At 36.3% G+C, this 22,861-nt stretch overlaps 1 protein-coding gene across 2 annotated transcripts in view; it reads left to right on the forward strand.

The window, feature by feature from the left end:
• SNX27 (sorting nexin 27) overlaps positions 1-22,861 on the forward strand; it is a 51,964-nt gene that overhangs the window by 15,194 nt on the left and 13,909 nt on the right. The window contains exons 2-6 of one of the 2 annotated variants that reach the window (XM_074349423.1): positions 6,872-7,103; positions 15,279-15,471; positions 17,083-17,147; positions 18,908-19,012; positions 22,669-22,747. In XM_074349423.1, coding sequence (XP_074205524.1) covers positions 6,872-7,103; positions 15,279-15,471; positions 17,083-17,147; positions 18,908-19,012; positions 22,669-22,747 — 674 coding nt within the window. The remainder of the gene's footprint in view (positions 1-6,871; positions 7,104-15,278; positions 15,472-17,082; positions 17,148-18,907; positions 19,013-22,668; positions 22,748-22,861) is intronic. The other variant, XM_074349424.1, reaches the window with a different exon arrangement.

A 22,861-nucleotide genomic window follows, 5' to 3' on the forward strand; every position in this document is an offset into this window, starting at 1 on the left:
TTAAAATTATTGACCAGATTTGCTGTTCATTAGAAAAAGTGCAAACATTTTAGAGACCTTTGGCCATTTACTTTCTCTAGTTATACTTCTCTTATCCTGTCAATAAATTAGGTGTTTCAAAATGTAACATGCAAAATGTTATTTTTGAAACAAAATTCCAAAAAGTTCTTGATATTTAGTGGTCTGGAATTATACTTAGGTGCAGACACATTCAAGCTTGACTTCCTTTGTCTGTTTTCATTGCTTCTGCATGTCTGAATTGCTTATCTCAAGAGTTTAAGGGCAAAGTACAACATGATTGCTAAGACAATTAGTCAATAAAAATTTCTCTGACTTGATTGTTTGCCTAAGTAAGATAGCAAGGAGGCAGAGTTAAAGGAAATGGAGCCAAGTTAAGCCAGTCAGATGATTTAACTGCAAAATTAAAAAGGACACGTCTTTACATTTCAGTAGAGTGGTTTCTCCTTTTTTATAGTTTGGTGTCTAGTATAGCTGTACCCAACAACTGGGCAGTGAACCCGTGAAAAGTCAAAGGAAGTGTCTTTCTTTTGATGTGTCAGGGGACTGTTTCTCTCCAACTTGTAAGGTCTTCACCCAGTTTCCAGGAAGATATATTACAGAGAAGTTAGGGAGTTTGTTTAAAAGCTTGTATAATTGAAAATTTCAGATAGAAAAGCTATGTTACATTTGAAAAATTACCCGTAGTTCCATCCATAGTCACCCTAACTTAACTATTTTCATATTTTACATATTGTGCCTTTTTATGGGCAAAATATCTCGTGTTCATAATCACAATGGACAATATTTTTATCTTTTAAAGGCAAAAACCCCAAACAATGTGTAGTCTTTGTTTTTTGCATATAACATAATATAGGGACTTTTTCATATTTACATATAGGCTTCTTAAATATTTTTAAGAGTTATATATATAGTCCATTTGCTTCATGTATTTCAGTGTCATTAAAAGTTTCCCTAATGTTAGATATTTGGCTGGACAAATTCTTTTTCAAATACTGTCAGAAGAAAATGCTTTACAGCCTTGTATGTTTAAAACAAGAGGATTCGAGGACTCTGAAAAACAAAATCTGAATTATATTTGCGATGTGATAGAATGGTGTTAATCAAGTACTGAGTGAATTTGACTTCTGTTTCTCACGTGGCTTTAATAAACTTGAGAGAGATGCTGTTGCTCTCTGGCTTAACTTGACAGTCATCTGTTGCTGAGGTTCTTAACTACAGTAGGCTCGAAATATGTGTCGTCTTGTTTATGGGAGAAGAGGACAAAGGAGTAGTAGGGGTAAAACTAGCTCTAGCTTAAGTTTCTCTTCATTGCTTCCTTGGAATGGGCTTGTAAGACTTGGAAGTGTTGAATGTTTAGCTTATTTCCCACGAAGATACGAGAGGTGAAGGAAAAAAGATGTACTTTAATATCCATCAAATAATTTTGTGCTGTAGATATGTGTAGAGATTCATCTACTGGGCTCTTCCTAAAAACAAAAAGCATTCAACATTCAGAGTAACCTAGAAGTGGAATAGGGGTGGTTTCACTCTGCTGATGGGCTACTATTTTATGTTTACAAATGAGGATATTATATAATTTTATTTTAAAGTCAACTTTATTGTTTTAACTTGCATACAGCCAAATGCACACCTTTTAAGTGAGAGTTTTAAGTTTGAGAAAAGTATAGATCTATTTAACCATCACCCCAGTCAAGATATAGAACACATGTGTTAGTTTAGAAAGCTTCCTTGTGTCTGTTGTTCCCCCTGCTCCAACCCCAACCCCTGTCCCAACCCCGACCCCTGTCCCTGACAACCACAGATCTGATTTCTGTCATTGTAGAATAGTTTTGTCTATTCTGGAACTTCAAATAAATGGAATCAAATCAGTCAGACTCTTTTCTGTCTTGCTGCTTTGCTCAGTATGTTTCTGAGATTCATCCGTGTTGTAGGTATCAGTAGTTTGGTCCTTTTTATTGCTGAGTAATACTCCATTGCATGAATATGCCACAATTTATCTGTTCACTTTTTGATAGACATTTGGCTGTTTTCAGTCTTGGACTGTTATGAATAAAGCTTCAGTGAACATTCAGCTACAGTTGTTTGTATGGACATGTTTTCATTTCTCTTGGGTAGACACCTAGGAGTAGAATTGCTAGGCCTGTAGTAAATGTTTGTTTAACATTACAGGAAACTGCCCGATTGTTTTTGCTTTATGTTCCCTTTACCAATGTGTGAGAATTCCAGTTTTTCCACATCCTTGGCAAAACTTCGTTTTCATTTTAAGTGTTCTACGAACATGTAGCCATTGTGTTTTAATCTACAAAATTGAAAAGTATATCCTACTGTTTGTAGTTGTAGGAATTTATTGTCTGTTTTTTACAGGCTTTCTGTGAGGGACTGATTACACTTTACTTTCTTGCGTGTCACAGGGCGTCAAAGTAATATTCTGCTTACCACATAGAGTGATTTTTTCCTGTGGTATGTATAGTGATTGGCTCTGTCATGTTGCCATCCATACTTAGTTTCATTATGTACAGCATCCTTCACAAACAGTATGTAAATCCCAACTATTTAGAGCTTTATTCTTACTTCTTGGGAGTGTCTGTATTAGCTTTGCAGTTTCCCCAGCTGGCTAACTTCAGTTGAATAAGACTTTTTTTTTTTTTTTTTTTTTTAAATACCATAGATTGGATGGCTTAAACAGCAGCATTTGAATAAAAGTCTTTTTTAAAACCACTTCCTTGAGCTAAGTGAAAGGCTTTCAAATTTTGGTTTCGTGTAAAAAATGAGGGACATTTTATTAAAATTATCAAGTGTATCCTTACAGTGCTGAAGACACAGAGTAAACTGGGTATCATCTAGTTGCCTAAGGAAGCAAAAGTTTGGTCTTAGTTGAAGACTGTTGGATTTTTTTTGATAGCCTTCTCCCCCCTCACCTCCATTTCATTATGGAAAATTTCAAACATTCAGAAAAGTTCAAGAAATTGCACAGTGAATACCATATATCTACCACCTAGATTCTATAATTAACATTGTGCTGTATTTGTTTAATCACATATCAGTTGAAGATGTTTTGATGGTGTGTTTAAGCTGCTGCTTTTCTTTGTGGAAGAAGTCTAGATGCGTAGAACCGACTGGGCGGTAGTTAATTTTGTGAAGTGTAGGACTCGGTGGTTCTCTGATGTAGTACTTCTCTTAGGAAGGTGACTATCTTGTGATTTCTGTTATCATTGGTTGAGAGCTTAATCATTTATTTCCAAATGAATTGCACCTAGATTATGTTAGAAAGACAAAAGAAAAGCAAGGGAAATTGGCTGTAGAAAGTGTATCATCAGGAGGCCAAAATACTACCAACCTGCTTGCCCAACTGGTAGCAATACTATCACATGAGCAATTACCATTATTGAGTGATTACTGTGTTCCAGAGCTTTATCTCATTGTGGTCTTACAACAACTCCATTAGCTAAGGGTATTTTTAGCCCCATTTTATGGATTAAGAAACTGAGGCTTAGTAAGATTGAATCATTTACCCAATGTCTCATCTGTTAAACGGCACAATTGGTATGCAAACCCGAGTCTCTCTGACTCCCAAACCCGTGCTTTGAACCAGAAGTGTGTACTGCTGAAAGATTCCCTTTATTGCAGAATTTATATTTTTACATTCATGTCTTCAGAATTGGTCAAATTGGGCCACACCTAATTTGAGCCTGTTGTAGTAGTGTACTTGTGGAAAAGGGGATATCATATAAACCTTTTTTATGACTGTGAAGGCCTCTTAATTCTTGAGGAGGAACGGCCCTTTTTGAAATCAGATATCCTGGGGTTTTTACTGACCGCATTTCAGTTTCTGAAGAATGAAGGAATTTCCAGATTGTATTTAATTGTGGAATGTATAACATTCCTTCTGTAGTTAAATGAGATAAGTATTAGCAAGTATTTTTAGAATATGACACTGGTAGCTCTTTCCTGTTTTTTGGTTTGTTTGTTTTTGTTTTTTTTCAAGTGAAGGTATTGGGGATTGAACCCAGGGCCTTGTGCATGCTAAGCAGGTGCTGTACCACTGAGCTATTACCTTTTGCCCTTGTTTTTGTTTTTTAAAAGAGGATTTAGGGATGATAGCCAGTTAGAAGCTTGGCCTTAGTGATAAAGAAGTGAAACCTAAGTAAGTTTCCTTGCTCCTTGGCTGCTCTTGGAGTAAGCCTCACTTAAGTTTCTCTGCTGATTTTCAGGGCTTATTTCTGTGAGTGACCCAGGGAGCAGTGTATTCTAACTTGAAAACGGAATGGGTGGAAGTGTGCATTGAAAGCAGTAGTTCTTAACCTTCCTGGAGATTGCATACTCCTTTTTAAAATATTTTAAATTTAAATTTTATTTTTTAAGTGCAGGTACTGGTGATTGAACCCAGGACCTTGTACATGCTAAGCACACTCTCTGCCACTGAGCTATTACCCTTCCTTCTGCGCACTCCTTTTTGAAGCTGATGAAAACTGTGGACCTTCTTCCCAGAAAAAAAATGCACATATGCTGACTGGGACATTGTGCTGTACACCAGAAATCAACACATTGTAATTGACTGTACTTCAATTTTTAAAAAAAGCGTATATGCACACAAACATAATTTTACATACAAATTCTGTAGGTATTCATTGCCCCCCCCCCAAGCCTTTCGATAGAGTAGCCCAGATTTAAAATTCTTTAAAGAGGAAAAATTAGGGAGCTGAAAAATAAGATTTGAGAATCAGTTCTTAAACTTTTTTCACAAACATACACCTCGTAAAATTGATTGTGCTAATATAAAAATTATATTTTAGTATCCAAAAATTATATTTTGTTCCATCTCTAAAGTGTTTTCCCCACTTTGTTAAGAAAAAAAATTAACAAGGATATTTGTCAGTAAGCTAAGATTCCTAGTGATAGATGAAATTCTCTATGTTGATTTTTAACTTTTGCTTTTTCAATTTTATTTCTTCTACCATCAAAACATTTTCTCAGAACTACTAATTAGATCAAAGATTTAGATAAAATCCCTTGCCATTCCCCAACTTTAGGTTTCCATTTTTTCTTTAACCAAAATCTCTTCATAACCAACAGATACATAACCCTTCTTTCCTTCGTATACCTTCTGAGTGAGTGTTCAGGCATTGTTCTTGGCAAGGTACATGTTTTATTATATTAATCTTCACAACAACCCTGTTAGGGACTTATTATTGTTCCTGTTTTATAGATGTGGAAAGCAGTGCTAAGAAAGGTTAAATGACTTGATTAAGACCAGTTCTGATACTAAAAGTCAGGACCAGGATTTGAACCCATGTAGGTCTAGCTCCAAAGCTCATTTTCTTTCTGTTTCACCATCCTGCTCAGTGATCAAAGAGCTGACCTTTTTTTCCCCCCCTGGTCACTGGTCTGACCAGATCTGAACTTTAAAAGCCCAAATTTCCATCAGTGGAGGGAACTCTTTATTTTCTTCTGTAGCAAACCAGTTGTAAAATTGCTGAATTTTTTTGTGTGTAAGTTAGATTTTAGGTTGTGAAATGTCAAGAGTGCTGAATTTACTGGCTAGATTGTTAAGCCTAAAATAAGGAAGGAGGCTTAGCTGGGTGATTTTTGCCTGTTCTGTTTATATAAATGGATGTTTCAGATACCATCCTCTGACAGGGACAATTCCAGTGATTGAAAAGTTTTGTGGAAGGCTTGTTATTAAACTTAGCATCATTTTCTGGAAGGAAAAACCTTAATAGTTTGGAACAGGACTGAAAAAGCGTATAACTCTGTAAAGAGTAGATGAGCTTTTATCCAACTGACTAAAGGCCAGGTGTGTATTTCCTAACCCTCCTGGGATAGCCATGGGAGGAAACCTCCAGGTCAGCCGCTGCCTGGTGGTTTTTGCTGAGATAGCTGGCTGGGTCAGCATTCTGGGAAGGCAGTGCAGTTTGCCGAGTGAATTTTGTGAGACTCAGCATCTCTCTTGACAAAATTATTGTTCTCCCAAACCTTGTCCTTTTCCTGGTTTCAGCCTTTATATACACAGTGGAACAGGAAGGAGAATGCGTAGGTTGGTTTACTATGTAACCTTAGCTGTACATTTTTTAGTTTGAACTGATTGCACAGGGCTTTAAGTGATAGGAAAAAAGAGCAGAAAAGAAGATAGATAGAATCCTAAGGTTAATTGAAGTGATTGGGAGAGCAAAGGGAGTTGGATCAGATAATACAATTTTAGAGAGGTTATATTCTTGCCTTTTAGGAGAACCTAGTGTGTATGGAGATGTATACCATTTAATTCCCAAGGTGATGAAACTTGATATGAAGGAAAATTAAGTTGACTGATTTGAAGATATGGGGGAGAAATCAGATGTAAATGTAAAAGAATTATTCTAAGTCATACTTTTTTGAGTCTTTACAAATTAAGGGAGTGCATTTTGTGAAAATTTTCTTTTCACAGAATTCCTGATTCCCAGGAGGTTTAAAAAGGACAGAGAAGAGTTCAAATAGCAGGACTGTTAAAAGCCACATTATTGTCTTGTATACATGCTTAGTTAGGATGAGGAAATGGACTGTATAGCTTTAAAGGCTTTGTTTCCTCCTCAGCTTCACCCTCCTCATGTGTTTTCCTGAATCTGTGTGTGGGGTTCTAGCACAGAGGAAGGGTAGGTCCTCTCACCTGTTTCCATTTTTTCCCCCTGCCATAAGTTCACAGACACTTTTTCACATTATGGTTTGTAAAGACATAACAGCTTTTCTGGAACCAAATTGATCTTTTGATTTTATGGTTCATACTTCATGACCCTGGAGTGGGGGCAGGAGGGTAGAGATACAAGGTGTTTGGACCCTTCTGGTTTATGGGATTGTCTTTTTCCCTTTTTCCCCTTAGGAACGGCGTGAATGTTGAGGGGGCGACACACAAGCAGGTGGTGGACCTGATCCGAGCAGGCGAGAAGGAATTGATCTTGACAGTGTTATCTGTACCTCCTCATGAGGCAGACAACCTAGATCCCAGTGACGACTCGTTGGGACAATCATTTTATGATTACACAGAAAAGCAAGCAGTGCCCATATCGGTCCCCACATACAAACATGTGGAGCAGAATGGTGAGAAGTTCGTGGTGAGTGTCAGCCCAACTCGATCCTCAAACATCTAGCTTTTGTTTCTCTCAGTCTTATCACTTGTGATATGTACTAGCGCTAGAATAATGACTGCACCTAGGTTAGTTTGCCTACGAGGAAAGTCACGCACAGATGAAGGACACTGACCCTGATTTATTTCAGGGTTTGAACTACAGTAATGAAGAAGAGTCCTGTTTCTACTTAAGTATAATTCTGTTTGCTTGTAGACAGTTTTAAGTTTGCATTCTGGTCTGCTGTAATCGTGTGTGTGTTTGTTCTGTTTGTTCTTTGGTTGGTTGTCTGCCTCTTTGTTGATAGCAGTATGTTACTTACTGTTGACTCTATAAAGCTATACAGCAAGATTAATTTTAAAAGGTGGTATCTTTCAAAATATTTGGGTAATACAGAGTTTGTCCACGTCAGAACCTCGTACATACCCCCCTCCACATCTTGTTCTTTTTCATTTTCTTTGGCAATATCTGTGTAAATGACTAACTCTGTCCTAATTATATTCTGAATGCAATTCACATGGGCTCTTTTCTACATTTCCAGTTTCTTGCTGTTGAAGATATGCAGGAGAGCCCATTTTGAATTCTGGATGATAAGTGCCAGTCCCTTTCCTGGATGCCTTTGTTTATTCTTCAAAACTTAATTGCAACTGATAGCCCAGTCTACTTAATTTTTCTCTTGGTTGCAGTATTCTTTATTTGCCTTTGATTATTTTGGGAGTGGTGGTATAGTGAGAAATTAATTAATCTTTGTGGAAGATGCAGTGGGTTCGTTAGAACAGATAATTGGCAGACAGACTGCATGTATTTAAAGCTGATCTGCTGACTGAAAGTTGCCATCTCTGAAACTGAGATTCGTCCCGACTATGGGAATGAGCCTTTGACTTCCTCAGTGACCCATTGGTAGTGGAGTAGCATATTGTTTAGCCCTCGTGTGTTTGTGTCTTTTGCAGTTTTTTCCTTGTTCATTTCATAGCATTGTGGTCAGAAAAGATGTTTGATATGATTTCAATCTTAAATTTACTGAGACTTGTTTTGTGGCCTTGCGTGTGATATGTTTTGAAGAATGTTCCATGTGCACTTGAACAGAATGTGTATTCTGTTGCTTTTTGATTAAATATTCTCTCTATATATTTGTTAAGTCCATCTGGTCTGATGTGTCATTTAGGCCAGTGTTTTATTATCGATTTTCTGTTTGGATGATCTGTCCATTGATGTAGGTGGGGTGGTAAAGTCCCCTCCTGTTACTGTGTTACTGTCAGTTTCTCCCTTTATGTCTGTTAATATTTGCTTTTTGTATTTAGGTGCTCCTATTTTGGGTGCATATATATTTATAATCGTTATATCTTCTACTTGGAGTGATTTGTTTATCATTATGTAATGTCCTTGTTTTTCTCTTACTATAGTCTTTGTTTTAAAGTCTGTTGTGTCTGATGTAAGTATTGCTAACCTGGCTTTCTTTGTTTTCATTTGCATGGAATACCTTTTTCCATTCCTCACTTTCCATCTGTGTATGTCTTTAGATCTGAAGTGAGTCTCTTGTAGGCAGCATGTATATAGGTCTTGTTTTTGTATCCATTCAACAACTCTGTCTTTTGATTGGAGCATGTAGTCCATTTACATTTAAAGTAATTATTGATAGGTATGTACTTACTGCTATTTTATTAATTGTTTTGGGGTTTTATGGCTCTTTTTTATTCCTTCTTTTGCTCGCTTGTGATTTGATGACTATCTTTAGTCTTATGTTTGGATTCCTTTCTTTCCCTTTTGCATTTCTGTATCTATTATAGATTTGTGGTTTGTGGTTACCATGAAGTTTATGTATAGCAATCTATATATATGTGTGTATATGTGATTATTTTAGTTGCTGATCTATTAAGATCGAACACATTTAAATACTGCATTTTTACTCCTTGTCACATTTACTGTTTTTGACATCATATTTTACATCCTTTTTTTGGTGTGTATATATCCCTTAGCTGCTTATTGTGGATATAGATGATTTTGATACTTCTGTCTTTTAACCTTCCTACTAGCTTTATAAGTGGCTAATCAACTACCTTTATTGTATATTTGCCTTTATCAGTGATATTTTTCCTTTCATTATTTTGTATTTCTAGTTGTGGCCTTTTCTTTTCTGCATAGAGAAGTCCCTTTAACATTTCTTGTAAAGCTGGTTTCATGGTGCTAAACTCTTTTAGCTTTTGCTTGTCTGTAAAACTTTTATTTTTTATTGAAGTGTCGTTGATTTATAGTGTTTCAGGTGTACAGCAAAGCAATTCAGTTATACAGATACATACATATTGTAAAACTTTTGATCTATCTTTCACATCTGAATAGCTTTGCCAGGTAGGGTATTCTTGGTTGTAGGATTTTTTTCTTTCTTCACTTTAAATACATTGTGCCACTTCCTCCTGGCCTGTGGAATTTCTGCTGAAAAGTCTGCTGATAGCCTTATGTGAGTTCCCTTGTACATGACTGGTTGCTTTTCCCTTGCTGCTTTTAATATTCTCTCTTTGTCTTTATTTTAATTACAGTGTGTCTTGGTGTGATCCTCTTTGGGTTGATCTTGTCTGGGACTCTCTGTGCTTCCTGGACCTGGATGTCTGTTTCCTTTCCCAAGTTAGGGAAGTTTTCAGCTATTATATTTTCAGATATGTTCTCTGGACCTGTCTCTCTCTCTTCTCTTTCTGGGACCCCTATTAGGCAAATGTTATATGCTTGATGTTGTTCTAGAGGTTTCTTAAACTGTCCACAAAACAGCAATTTTTAAAAATTCTTTTTTCTTTTTTCTGTTCAGCTTGAGTGATTTCCACGACACTGTCTTCCAGTTTTCTGATGTTTCCTCTGTATCATCTAATCTACTATTGAGTCCTTCTAGTGTATTTTTAATTTTAGTATTCTAAAATTTATTCTTTATCTCTAGTTGGTTCTTCTTTATATTTTCTAACTCTTTGTTAGGAACTTCTGACTTCTCACTGTGTTCATCCAATCTACTCCCAAGTCCTTTGAGCATCTTTATGACCATTACCTTGAACTCTTTATTGTATAGATTGCTTATCTCCACTTCACTTAGTTCTTCTTCAGAGGTTTTATCTTGTTCCTTTGTTGGGAACATATTCCTCTGTTACCTCATTTTGCCTAATTCCATGTCTTATTTCTGTGTGTTTGGTAGGTTAGTATGTTTCTTGATCATGGAGAAGTGACCTTTTGTAGGTGATGCCTGTGAGCCAGCAGCATACTCCCCTCTGATCACCAGACCTGTATCCGTGGGGTGCCCTCTGTGTGGGCTGTGTGGGCACTTCTGTTGTGGCAGGCTGACTACTGTGGGTGCACTAGAAGGCATGCCACCCCCCTCCATCAGGTTGGTTGGCAGGCCCTGCCTAGTGCAGAAGCTGCCAGCTGCTGATGGGCGGGGCCGTGTCCTGCGAGGATTCCGGGGCTGATGTCAGCTTTCTAGTGGGTGAGGCTGGTTTCTGACTTGGCTGGCTGTGGGGTCTGGGGTTTCCCAGAGTTGATGTTGGCCCACTAGTGGTTGGGGCTAGATCCCTGGGCAACTGGCCAATAAATATATGAAGAGATAATGACCAACTTCTTTAGTAATTAGGGAAATGTAAATTAGGACCACAGTTAGAAATCTTTTCACACACACATTCCATTGGCAAAAATTAAGAGGATCTTTTTATATTATTACTGAAAGGAGTATAAATTGATGTAACCACTTTAGCTACAGTTTCGCATTATCTCTGTAGGTTGACTGTTCGTATACTTCATAACCTTGCAGTTCCTCTCTTAGGTATATACCCAGGAGAGTCTCTGATATATGTACTGAAGGAGCATATGCAGAAATGTTCACGGCAGCATTGTTCACGGTAGCCAAAACCAAGAAATAGCTAAAACCCAGAGACACCCCAAAAGCCTGCCAACGGGAGAACAGCAATTATTTGAAAAGCAAAACAACAAAGTGTTATAATAACTTTTAATGAAAAAGAATATGAAAATGAATATATGTATATATGTATATATATGTGTGTGTGTGTATATATAGAAGTGTGTGTGCATGTGTGTGTATTTATATATACACGCGTGACTGGGACATTATGCTGTATACCAGAAATTGATACATTGCAACTGACTATACTTGAATTAAAAAAAAACAAAAACAAAAAACAAAGTGTTAAATACAACAGGATAAACCATAAAGGTATATAACATTGTAGATGAGACTAAGTGAAAAAATAAGTCCCAAAGGGTGTCATTCTGCATGTAACTTTTTTTATAAAACCAAAATACCCTTTAAAAATTAAAATAAAAAATAAGAATATAAGGGTTACATATAAATGCAGGAAAAAACTATAAAAAGAAAAACAAGGAAATGATGAACCTCTTTGAGCATAATTTTTGGGAGTTAGAGAAGCAGGGAGATAGGATGAAGGAGGAAGAAACTTATGGTTAGAAATAAGTTTTTGTGAAGGTCTTAGCTTTTAGTTTACTTTTTACAGTGTTAAAAATAACTAAATTAAATATCCAAAGTCACCAAAATGAGATTATTATGAACCAAGGATTATGATTAATTCAGTTCTGTACACTTGAGGCCCAAATAAAACAAAGAAAATAGATATCATTTATGATCCACATTAGGGAAAACACACACACACACACACACACACACACACACACACACACACACTCTAAACCTAAGTAATTTAAGAGCGTGTTGTTGCCTTTATGCTGTTTTTCTTTCCAGGAAGGAGCCTAAATGCTTCAACATTTGAAAAAAAATCCTTAAGTTAAGGATCGCACACATTTCACCCAGAAATCAGCTAAGTGTGCTGTGTCTCCTTTTGCTGTTATGAGTAGCTTGTGAATAGCAAATGATGTGTCCTTTTGAAAATGAATTTTCAGCTAAAAGCACAATTAAATGGCAGGGTGGCATTGGAAATAATTTGTTGGTCATAATGTACATTGAGGATTCATCCAGATCAATATCATGAACCAGTTCAGTGTCTATTTGACATTTGGAAGCTGAACATGGGTGATATTGTCATGGCCAAAATGTCACCATTCTTTTTCTAATCACTTTTGAATTATATAAGAAGATTCTCTTTTGTGTGTTCAGTAGCACAATTCCTGTTGCTTACTAGAGGTTTGAGAAAATGAGAATATTTTAATATTCAGATCCTACATGGAGTGAGACATTACCATTTAAAAGCCTTAAAAAATCTGTAGATGGGGATTAAGGAACCAACAAAATAAAGATCTCTGATATCTGGAATTTTGGTTGTTGCTACTGAGTGCAGAGCCCAGGTGTTACTAGAGTTGCTTTCCCTGCAGTGGTTTGTGCCAATTGAAGAATTTATGTTACCATCTTCTGGCATTCAATCCACAAAATAAAGTCACAAGGATAAAGAGAGAAATGGCACGGTCTAGATTTTCAACATTTACATATTGAGAAATTTAGGAATTATCTCAAAGCTGAATTTTGAAACTTTGACTTGCAGAATCCAGAGAGACAAAATTAGATCACTGACCAGATAAGTTTTACACTTTCCCTATTCATAATTTATCTCTTTTCCTTGATTGGAGTCCAACTTAGCAAAGAGTATCTCAAGAGGGTCAAAACTTGTTACCCTCAGAAGCTGACTGCAGTCTAAACATTCCAGCTTGAAGTCTTGCAGGATATGGTCAGTTGGAGAAGACAGTGACCGGTAATCATTAAATTCAGTGTGCTATTGCAAGCTAGACAGATTTCTTCTGGTTCCGTGTATGAGCCAACCAGTTTGAGGGTTTAAATTAAGATGGAAAGATCCTAGAAGCATTGCCTGCCTGTGGGTATCTTTAGTTCCTATTTGATTGTATTCCCTTTCAAGTCCAGAGTGTGTGTACGTGTGTGTGTGTGTGTGTGTGTGTGTGTGTATAATTTTTTTTTTAGTGGAGGTACTAGTGATTGAACCCAGGACCTTGTGCATGCTAAGCATGCATTCTGCCACTGAGCTGTCCCCATCCCCTGGAGAATATATTTTTTTAGCAGACATTTTCATTTGTAATGAGGCTGTGGTCATTTCTCATGGACCACGGACATTCATGAGTTGACTCAGCAGGGACTCAGTCATTTTCTTTGCAAATGGGTGTGTCTAAACCAGGGAAAAGAATACTAATGGATCTTGGTTAATTGTAAGGACAAGTGAAGAACAAAGCAGTCTCTGTTGTGATCTCTTTTTGTATGTTCCTCATTTGCTCAGCACAGTTAATTTAAAAATGGCTTGGCTTTTGTGGGAGCCATGCCTGCCTGCATTAAAGTATTACTGAATTGTTAGGCATCCTATTTATACTCCGTTCCCTTTGACTTCACATTTAAATGGGGAGGTGGGGTAGGTGAGAGGCTGTTTGATGTTACTCTTCTCACCTTATAAGAAACTAAAAGTTGAATTAATTTTTAGGGTTGAAATTGCCATAAAGGCCTCTCAAGTTGTAGGGTTCTTTCTCCCCAAGGGAGTGTTGTACTAGACTTGAGCTCATTTGAGTGATCAGCATTGAGGAAATGCGGTCGTCGTCTTTCTGTGCATCGTCAAAGACCTAAGTCTCCTCTTCCTTGGAAAAAGACATTGGGGAATGTCTTTAATCCAGCAGTGCCACTAAGCTAGATTTACCTCTCTTCCTTTTTCCTTGTGTGAGGAACTCACTAATTTTTAATACCAGAAGGGTTGCAGACTTGCTTTTTAAACAAAGGAATAGTGATGTTATTGAGAAACGTGGGAAATTTAGTTTGAGAATTAAGTATATAAGGCCAGATTGACTGAATAAGACTTCTTGAGACTGCCTGCCCTTAAAAGAACGTGTGGTCTTATCTGAGGGGAGGAATACTGGCCTTTTAATGCTTTTGAACTTTAGAAGGCAGTGATGGGAATACCTGGTAATATGTGTGATTCATTATAATCAGTTACAAATTTGAGTGAAAATCACAAGAGGAGAACTCATTGATCAGGATCATATACATTCCTGGACACTATTTGATAGTGATTAGAGGCTTTGCTTTTAAGTGGGGAACAATCATAGGAGGAGAGTTGTGGGAGAGAAGTTTTGAATGACTAAATTACTTTATTGTTGCATTTAATTCATACTTCCTAAATCACAGGAGGGAAAGATTTGAGGCTGAAGGAAAGGCTTTGGTGTATGCATTCTCAGGGACTACTCTTGATTACATGAGTAGATAACCTGTTCTGTGCACATTTTAATTTTTGAATGATTTTTACTAAGCCAGGAAGTGTGATTTGGGGCTAATTTTTCCATCTGCGTAATTTGATATGTTCTGAGAATACAAAGTCACTTAGATTGTTTGATGTTTTTGGATTATGCATCCCTCCACTTTCCTTTATGAGGGCACATATTTAAGAATTGCACATACATACATTCATTTCTTCTTCACATATTTACTGAGTGCCTACTATGTGCCAGGCCCTGTTCTGGAAGCTTGGCATGTATCTGTGAAGAATAGGCAAAAATCTGCCTATCTCCTTTTGAGGATTATTAACTGTTTATTGTTATGAGGAGGTCCTTAGGGTACATTTATTCTGCAGCTTTTTGTTAATCTTGTTTTAATGGTGGGAGGGAAAAGAGCAGAACTAGGGATATCTGATTTCAGGAAAGGACTTTTCGTAAAAATGATCTATTTGGTAACAAAAATGCTTCTATTGCTTGCATCATTTTTAGACCTTTTCTTTGGAAGTGTAAGTCACACACGAATATCAGTCACATTACTTTATAATCAGTTCTAGCTTTTTATATCTCTCTCCAAATTTGCTTGCTTGTTCATTCACTATATTTACCACATTGGCTTTGAATGATTTTTAACATTCTGAAAATAAAATATACCCATGAAAGTTGATAATTGCCTTTGAAGATATTTAAAACAGTGTGTTGGAGGTAATTTTAATAGTAAAAATAAGATCATGGTCTCTTAAAGGCAGTAGCCCTCTTTTTGTGCATGTAATTTCTGGCACGTTTATTAAAAGTAAGTCTTGTCTTACGGTGACCTTAAACATATATTCTCTGTAAAGTGCACAGCAAAATACACCTAACCGGCATCAGTCTGAGCCTGACTCTGGGTGATTCTGTGATCTGATCTGTAGTAAGTAAGCGTTTTCTGTTGTTGTTCCCCGTCACCAGGTATACAATGTTTACATGGCTGGGAGGCAGCTCTGTTCTAAGCGGTACCGGGAGTTTGCCATTCTGCACCAGAACCTGAAGAGAGAGTTTGCCAACTTTACATTTCCCCGACTTCCAGGGAAGTGGCCATTCTCTTTATCAGAACAGCAGTTAGATGCCCGACGTCGGGGGTTGGAAGAATATCTAGAAAAAGGTAAGCCAGCCTGTTAAACTCCACTTTCTTGAGTAAACATGGGGTCTAGGTATGCATCACAGCTCCTAAACTGCAAGCTAAGGTTCCTGAAACTCAATAGGGAAAGTCAGTCAGGTTTTTGACTGTAAGTGTTGAATGATCTAAGCTTTGAAGCCAAGACTGAAATACTGTCTAGTACAGCAATTAATAGCCTATTTTTTGATGCTCCTAACACTTAACAATAGAAAAATGTGTAATTATTTTTAATGCATTAAGAACCTTTATTTATGGGGTTTATTATTTGCCAGGAAATACATACAGACTCATCAATATGCTGAATTGATTTGGGAATTAGGTGGGCAGTATTTAAGACATTTTTATTAAAATGATTCTTGGTTCACTGGCATATCCTACTTGAAAATTCCTTATTCCTCTTACAGGTGTGCACGGATAGGTTTGCTGAGTTGTAGGTAATCTAAAGTCTCCTTGTTCTATGCAGTTTATAGTTAGATGTATTAAAACTTACTTGTTATCTCAGGACTTCCAAACAATACATCAGGAGTCTGTGAACATGGATGCTGAAACATTCGTTTATCTAGAAAGGCAGGGAGAAATGACACAGATCTGAATAAGATGGTTCAGTTCGTGGCTCAGAGAAGAGACCTTACTTTGCTACATTATAGAGTTGTGTAATTTGCTAGGTATGCAGTAGGCTTTTCTTTAAAATACTAATTTAACAGAATAATGGTCTTAGGTGGTACTTAGTAATTCTGTGTCCTTGTGTCCTTGTATAAGAACTAATTGACCTAGTTGAACTTTTTTTTTAAACTTTGCTGGAGAGCCTTATCCCTGAAGAAAAACCATTTCCCCTGTAGAAGGTAGTGAGACTTCATCTGTTTTTAGCTTTTTTCTAACATGGAATGGCCTCCAACATAGCCCTTGGGAAATGAAAAAGGGTACAATTTTTTTTTTAATAAAATGAAGCAAAATCATCAGTGTAATTTTCTATCCTCATGAGAGTATCAAGAAATTAACTCTCTTAGATTTAGATGATTACCTACCTTCTGCCTGTTTTCCTTTCCTTTCTCCTTCTCTCTCTCTCTTCTTTAGTTGTCATTGTTCTGAAGCTAAAATCAGTAAGATGAGATGAGGATGTGCTCAGCTTAATACTTAGTTACCTACCTATTTTTTTCCAAAGTGGCTTTAAATGCTTATGATGCTCTTATTGGCCTGCTCTTAGGCCAAATAGATATTTTTCTTTGTATTTTAATTTTGTGTTTGATTTATTCCTAATTCACCTTACCCTTGATCTGTTGTCTAGCTTGTTAGTAGTTAACACAAGACTATAAAGTTACTTTTATTTCTCTCTTTTTGGTGACTTCCTTTGTCTGTGTTTAATATTTTTAGCAATCTGTGTATTTTCATCGTATTATTCCTCTGTTTTAGTTCATGTTTATATAAATAAATATATATGTATATATTATAGTGCCTTTAAATATCATATGTCAGGGATGGCGTACTATCTCTAGCATTGTCTGCTACTGGGGATTTATACTTAGACCTTGATATGTTTTTGACTTTATATTCTTGATTTTAGGGCCTCATGCCAGATTCTGTCTTTGTTTTCTGTAGTGTGCTCAATACGAGTCATTGGTGAGAGTGACATCATGCAAGAATTCCTGTCAGAATCAGATGAGGTAGGTGGATGTCCACTACAGGGACTGTTTACCTCTTGGCACTTTGTGAGTGAAAATGAATTAAAGGTATCAGTCATGGATTGACTTTCCATAAATTCTCCAAATGACTATTTTTTCAGCTTCCCTTTCTTACGTGTCCTGCTTATCCTTCAAGGCCTAGTGCTAGGTCCACCGTCTCTTTGAATCTTTCCCTGATATTCAAGTCATCGATTTTTCACTCCACCAAGGACTTCTGCAGTCAGTACCGCTCAGTTATCACCTTGTTGCTGTCTCATTCTCTAATTTTTTATACATTTAATCAGATTATAACTTTGTATTTTTAGTTTACTAGAGTGAGCTACCTGTAGGTAAGAGCTAAATCTTTTTTTTTAGCTTTATTGAGGTATAACTGACAAATAGGAATTTTATGTATTTAGATATGCAATCTGCTATTTTGTTATCTGTATACATCGTGAAATGACCACCATAATCAAGCTGATTAACGTTACCATTTCTTCCATCACCTCGTTACCATTTCTTCCCCTCTTCTTCTCTCCCTCTTCCTTCCTTTCTTTCTTTACTTAAGATCTACCCTCTTAAGCAAATTTCAAATATCCAGTACAGTATTGTTAACTATGGTCACCATGCTGTACATTAGACCTTTAGAGTGAAAGCTAAATCTTGATCATCTTTATATTCCCTGTGCCTTACCAGAATGTCAGGCGTGTTGTAGGAGCTTAATAAATATAAATTGAATGGAAGGATGACTGTGTAATGCTACTACATTAAATAGTGTGTTATCCATTAATTATTTTAGGGTATATTTTAATTTTCCCAACTAGATTATAGATAGTTTCTTGCAGACAAGGGCTTATAACAAAGTAATGCTTAGGATGGTTTTAGGCAAAGAATAGAACTTTTTTTTCTTTCTTTTTTTGTTTTGTTTGTTTTCTGTTTTGAGGGGGAGTGGGGGAGGTAATTAGATTTATTGATTTATTAATATTATTATTTTTAATGGAGACACTGTACTGGGGATTGAACCCAGGACCTCAAGGACCTCATGCATGCTAAGCATGCGTTCTACCACTGAGCTATACCCTTCCCTCAGAACTTCTTTTAAAGTGGTAAATGAAGATGGACTTTTTCCTAAATAGTTTTTCTCTCTAATAAAAATTACAAGGTTGCAAATCTGTTACAGGAATGTGTTAATTATCAAAAGCAATAAGGGAGAAAGACTTATTTTGAATTAAGGAGGATAAGAATTATTTACTCTTTGCTAGAAGAGAATTGAGCATCACACTAATCCAGATTCCTGAGTTTCATCAGTTTTTCTTTCAAAAGTGTCATGATTATTTCAGGGTTCCAAAAGTGACTTCGGGGATAGCACGTGACCAATCCAGCAGGCCTAACCATTTAAAACCAGAGGTTATTTGTTGAAACTGCTGCTTTTGGTTGTTTTCTCTTCTCATTTGTGAGTTCTGAATTTTTGAAAGTAAGCCAAAAATCTCATCTGTGTTTGACCTAAATGCTTTCACATGTTTTCTGTTTTGAAATAGGAACACGCTGATGTCAGCATATTTCTTTCCTCCCTGTTCATCTTAAGGGTTAATGTCTGCTGCAGCCTAAAGTCAGCTTTATGACTTGTAATGTATTGACTTATGTCTTTTTTCCCTTTTTCAATGGAACTCACTTTCTCTCTCTCACAAGTTTAGTTGTTGTTTAGCTAGCATGTTGCAAGGAGAGTGAGGTCATAAATTCTTTTTCTGTGTCTTTTTCCCCAGAACTACAATGGCGTGTCCGACGTAGAGCTGAGAGTAGCATTACCAGATGGAACTACAGTTACAGTCAGGGTTAAAAAGAACAGTACTACAGACCAAGTATATCAGGTAAATTGAACTGAAACAGTAGGCTTGACATTGGATGGTTTAAATAAAGCTAAAGAAGGTGGATTAAATGAGTTAATACATATCAAGTGCTTGGAGTATCTGGCACATAGTAAGTTTATTAAATGTTAGCTACTACTGCTGATGTTATTATTAATGTGGAGTGCTTTGTTCTCACTGAAAGAAAGATGCAGTAAATATACCAAGTTGTAATGGTCATGATTACTCACCCCCCCACACCTTTTTAGTTGTAAAAAACTTAATAATGTACAAGAGATAGAATAGTACAATGAAGCTCTGTGTACTCATCACTCATTTAGTAATCAAGATTTTGCCATATTTGTGTTAGACATTTTTTCCCTTTTCCTTTGTTTAAATCTTTTAAAGCAAATTCTATTTTATTGCACTCTTGTATTATTTCAGTATACATCTCTAAAAAATATGGGTATTTTTCTTACATAAAAAATTAACAGTATCCAAAAAAATTAACAATTTCAAACCTAAAAAATTAACAAGACTTCCATGGTATTAACTAATAACAAATCCAGAGTCCAATTTTCCCAGTTGTCTAAAAGTGATTTTTAATAATTGGTTTGTTAAAATCTGGATCTACACAAGGTCCTTATGTCACATTTGGTTTTTATGTTTTTTAGTATCGGGCAGTCTCCCTTTCCCTCCCTTTCCTTCCCCAGCGTTTTTCCCCCATGTTACTGTTTTATTGCATAAATTGAGTCCGTGTCCTGTGGAATGTCCCACATTCTGAATTTATCTGTTTGTTTCTTTTGTCTGTTTGTGTCATTTAATAAGGCATTCTGCCTCTTACATTATCTATAAAAGGAATTTTGCTCTAGAAGCTTGATTAGATTCAGGTTCAGCCTCTTTTTATAAGAGTACTTCATAATCAGCGCTGTATACTTCATATTGCTTCTCAACAGGAAGAACGCAATATCTGGTTATCCACTTTTGGTGGTTAATCAGTAGTTTTAGGTGGTGATAACCTGATACACGCACTGTTCAGTTCTCCATTGGTCTTTTATCAAATGAGTGTATCACTGATGATTATGACCTTAGCTAGTGGCTTCATTAAGGGTTGCAAAGTGCTGATTTTCCAGTTCTCTCATTTCTTCACGGTTACTAACTAGAATTCTATGAAGAACTTTTCCTTATCAGCTAAGGCTATTTAGTTACCCTGAAATATAGTTTGTAGGAAAGAGGATAAATATTTAATTCTTTCCTTTTATTGCCAATTTTTGGCATAAAGAATTGGTGCCCTAGTTGATTCCAATGATGTCCAATGATATAATTATTTTACCTTTTAATATCATGTGGGGTTTTAGATGTACAACATGAGTTAATCAATAGCATGTATTATCTTTGTGGTGCTCACGTTGTCCTGTCTTTGATCAGTGGAAACTCCATGTCTGCTCCTATACTCTTTTGATGCCACCCATTTGTCTATGATAGAATCCTTGCTTTTCAGTACAGCAAGAAGTTCTGGGCTCTTCTTTGTATATTTCCTACACTAGCTCTAGAATTAGCCATTTTCCCGAGAAGTCTTGTTTGCTTTCGGTGAGAAATGGCACTTAAAGATCATTATCTGGGTGCTGGGTGTAATCATTACTTTTAGGCTTTTTCATTGGTCTTTAATCCTGATTTGATCAAGATTTTCAGGGAGACTAGCAGGTTTCTGGATATTAATACTTATTTTTCCTTTGTAGCAAACACAAAATTTATCCCTCAAACATTTACTCGTTAACTGTATACCCTGGCAAAGGATAGGTACAGGATCTGAGATATTTCAGAAATTATAAAATGATGGATCGATTGCAAAGAAAATAATTTTATATAGCTTGCTGATGTTTCTGGGGTTTTTTGTTTTTTTCCAGTATTTTTCTATCTAGCAAGGCCTAATCTTTTGCACTTCTCCCCTTAACCCTGTTACTTAGACTTCTAACTATAAGCCATTTTTCAAACCTTGAGATGATTTCCGTTTCTATCCAGTGCAGTGTAGAATGGTAACTTAGAACACTGTCCATCTCCTACTTCACATCAGAGATGAACCTAGGTTTGATATGTGAGCAGATAAAGGAAGAAGGATGTACTCATACTTGGTTTACTGAGACACTGATACTCAGCAGTTTTCTCTTGTTTAACTAACACCTTATTTATACATATTGGGATTGATCTTCAAAAGAAATTTTGGTACTACTAGTTTGTGTTTTTTGCTTTGTTTTGTTATTTGTATGTAATTTTTTTGTATGTAATTTGTATGTAATATGTATGTCTTTTATTTCCATGTGGAGTCTTTCAATTTCTTTTTATTTGTCATGTTAGGACCTTAATTCCTAGAGAGAAGGACTAATACTTACTTAAAATGCCTCTGTTGTCCCAACATTTTGCTATTTTCATGTGGATAAAGATGATGGTAATTCTTAGGAAATGGAAGTCCCTGGCCTGAGACATGGATCATCTGAAAAATAAACAAGAATAATTTGTGAAGCATAAAAAAATTGATAAGCTCAAGAACCAAAGAGATAAATCTTGTATGTTAACAGCCTATATTAAATGTAGGCTGGATATGTGAGTCTGTGTATTTAAGAATTTATGTTCTTCTTAAGATCAGTCCTTATAAAGCACATTTCTTGTAAGTTCTGTTAAAAAAGACTTACGAGATAAAGTCGTATTTCGGAGAGGAAAACCGATATTTAAGGAGAGACTATTATCAGCTTGAATTGGAGGGGAGAAACTCATATTTAGAGATCATAGCTGTGTGGGTAAAGACAGATTATTTTTCCCTCTTATTTCATGCATATGTGTGCATGTATACATACATGCAAAGAAGAGTAGCTATGGACCATGAGTTTAGTTTGTATAAAACCAAAATGGCTACCAGCGAGGATGAGGGGTGTAGACACTCATTCTTACGGCAACTGTAGTGAAGATTCCAATTATCTGCTCCTGAGGATCACAGCCTCCAAGCAGCAGTCTGGGGGCCAGTGGGGTTTCCCCAGAACCTCATTTTCTCTAGTTATTCTTCCTGTCTGTGTATCATCTGAGCATAATTCCCTAATCATCCTGGAAGTTGTTATAAACCACCTAATGCCATCTAACAAATCCCTTCCTGCTTAAAGTTATGGGAATTAATTATGAGGACTGTAAATAAGTTCTCTGAGAGCATGTCTGAATAATATTTAGAAAATGATAAAGACTCTTAGCCTTTCTTTGAAGGGAAGAATCATATCATACTTGTATTTATTGATTGATTTCAAAATACAGTAAGATCCTCTTGAAAAACAAAGCCTCTAAATAAGATTGTTGAACCTCTGTTTTATTATCAGCACAGGTATTTTAAGTTAAAGCTCTTTATTTTCTGGATAGAGGCTGGAATAAACTTCTTATCAGGTATAATTGAAAGTGAATTTATAATTTATAATCACTCTTTTTTTTTAGTTGTGTGCTTTCTTGTCATCTGCCCTCATTCTCCCTACCCTCTCCAATCCATATCTGATGCTTGGAGTCAAAATAAATATGTCTATACAAGTTAAAAAAAAAAAAAAGAAACCAAGATGGCAGAAGTCCTTCCTTCTCCCCACTGTCTTGTCTTACAACACTGTCTGATCTAGTTTCCCTGAAACTAATCTGTCCTTCTTACACTTCAGGCTATTGCAGCAAAGGTTGGCATGGACAGTACAACAGTGAATTACTTTGCCTTATTTGAAGTGATCAATCATTCCTTTGGTAAGTGCCAGCGACTAATACCAAGTTTTATTTGGGGGTATTTTATTCTAATACTAATAGACTGAAGCTCCCCAAAACTGTCAAATTGAAACTGTTTGCCTAGAGAAGAGCTTG

The sequence above is a fragment of the Camelus bactrianus genome, chromosome 21 (assembly GCF_048773025.1).
Source record: "Camelus bactrianus isolate YW-2024 breed Bactrian camel chromosome 21, ASM4877302v1, whole genome shotgun sequence".
NCBI classification, from domain to species: Eukaryota; Metazoa; Chordata; class Mammalia; order Artiodactyla; family Camelidae; genus Camelus; species Camelus bactrianus.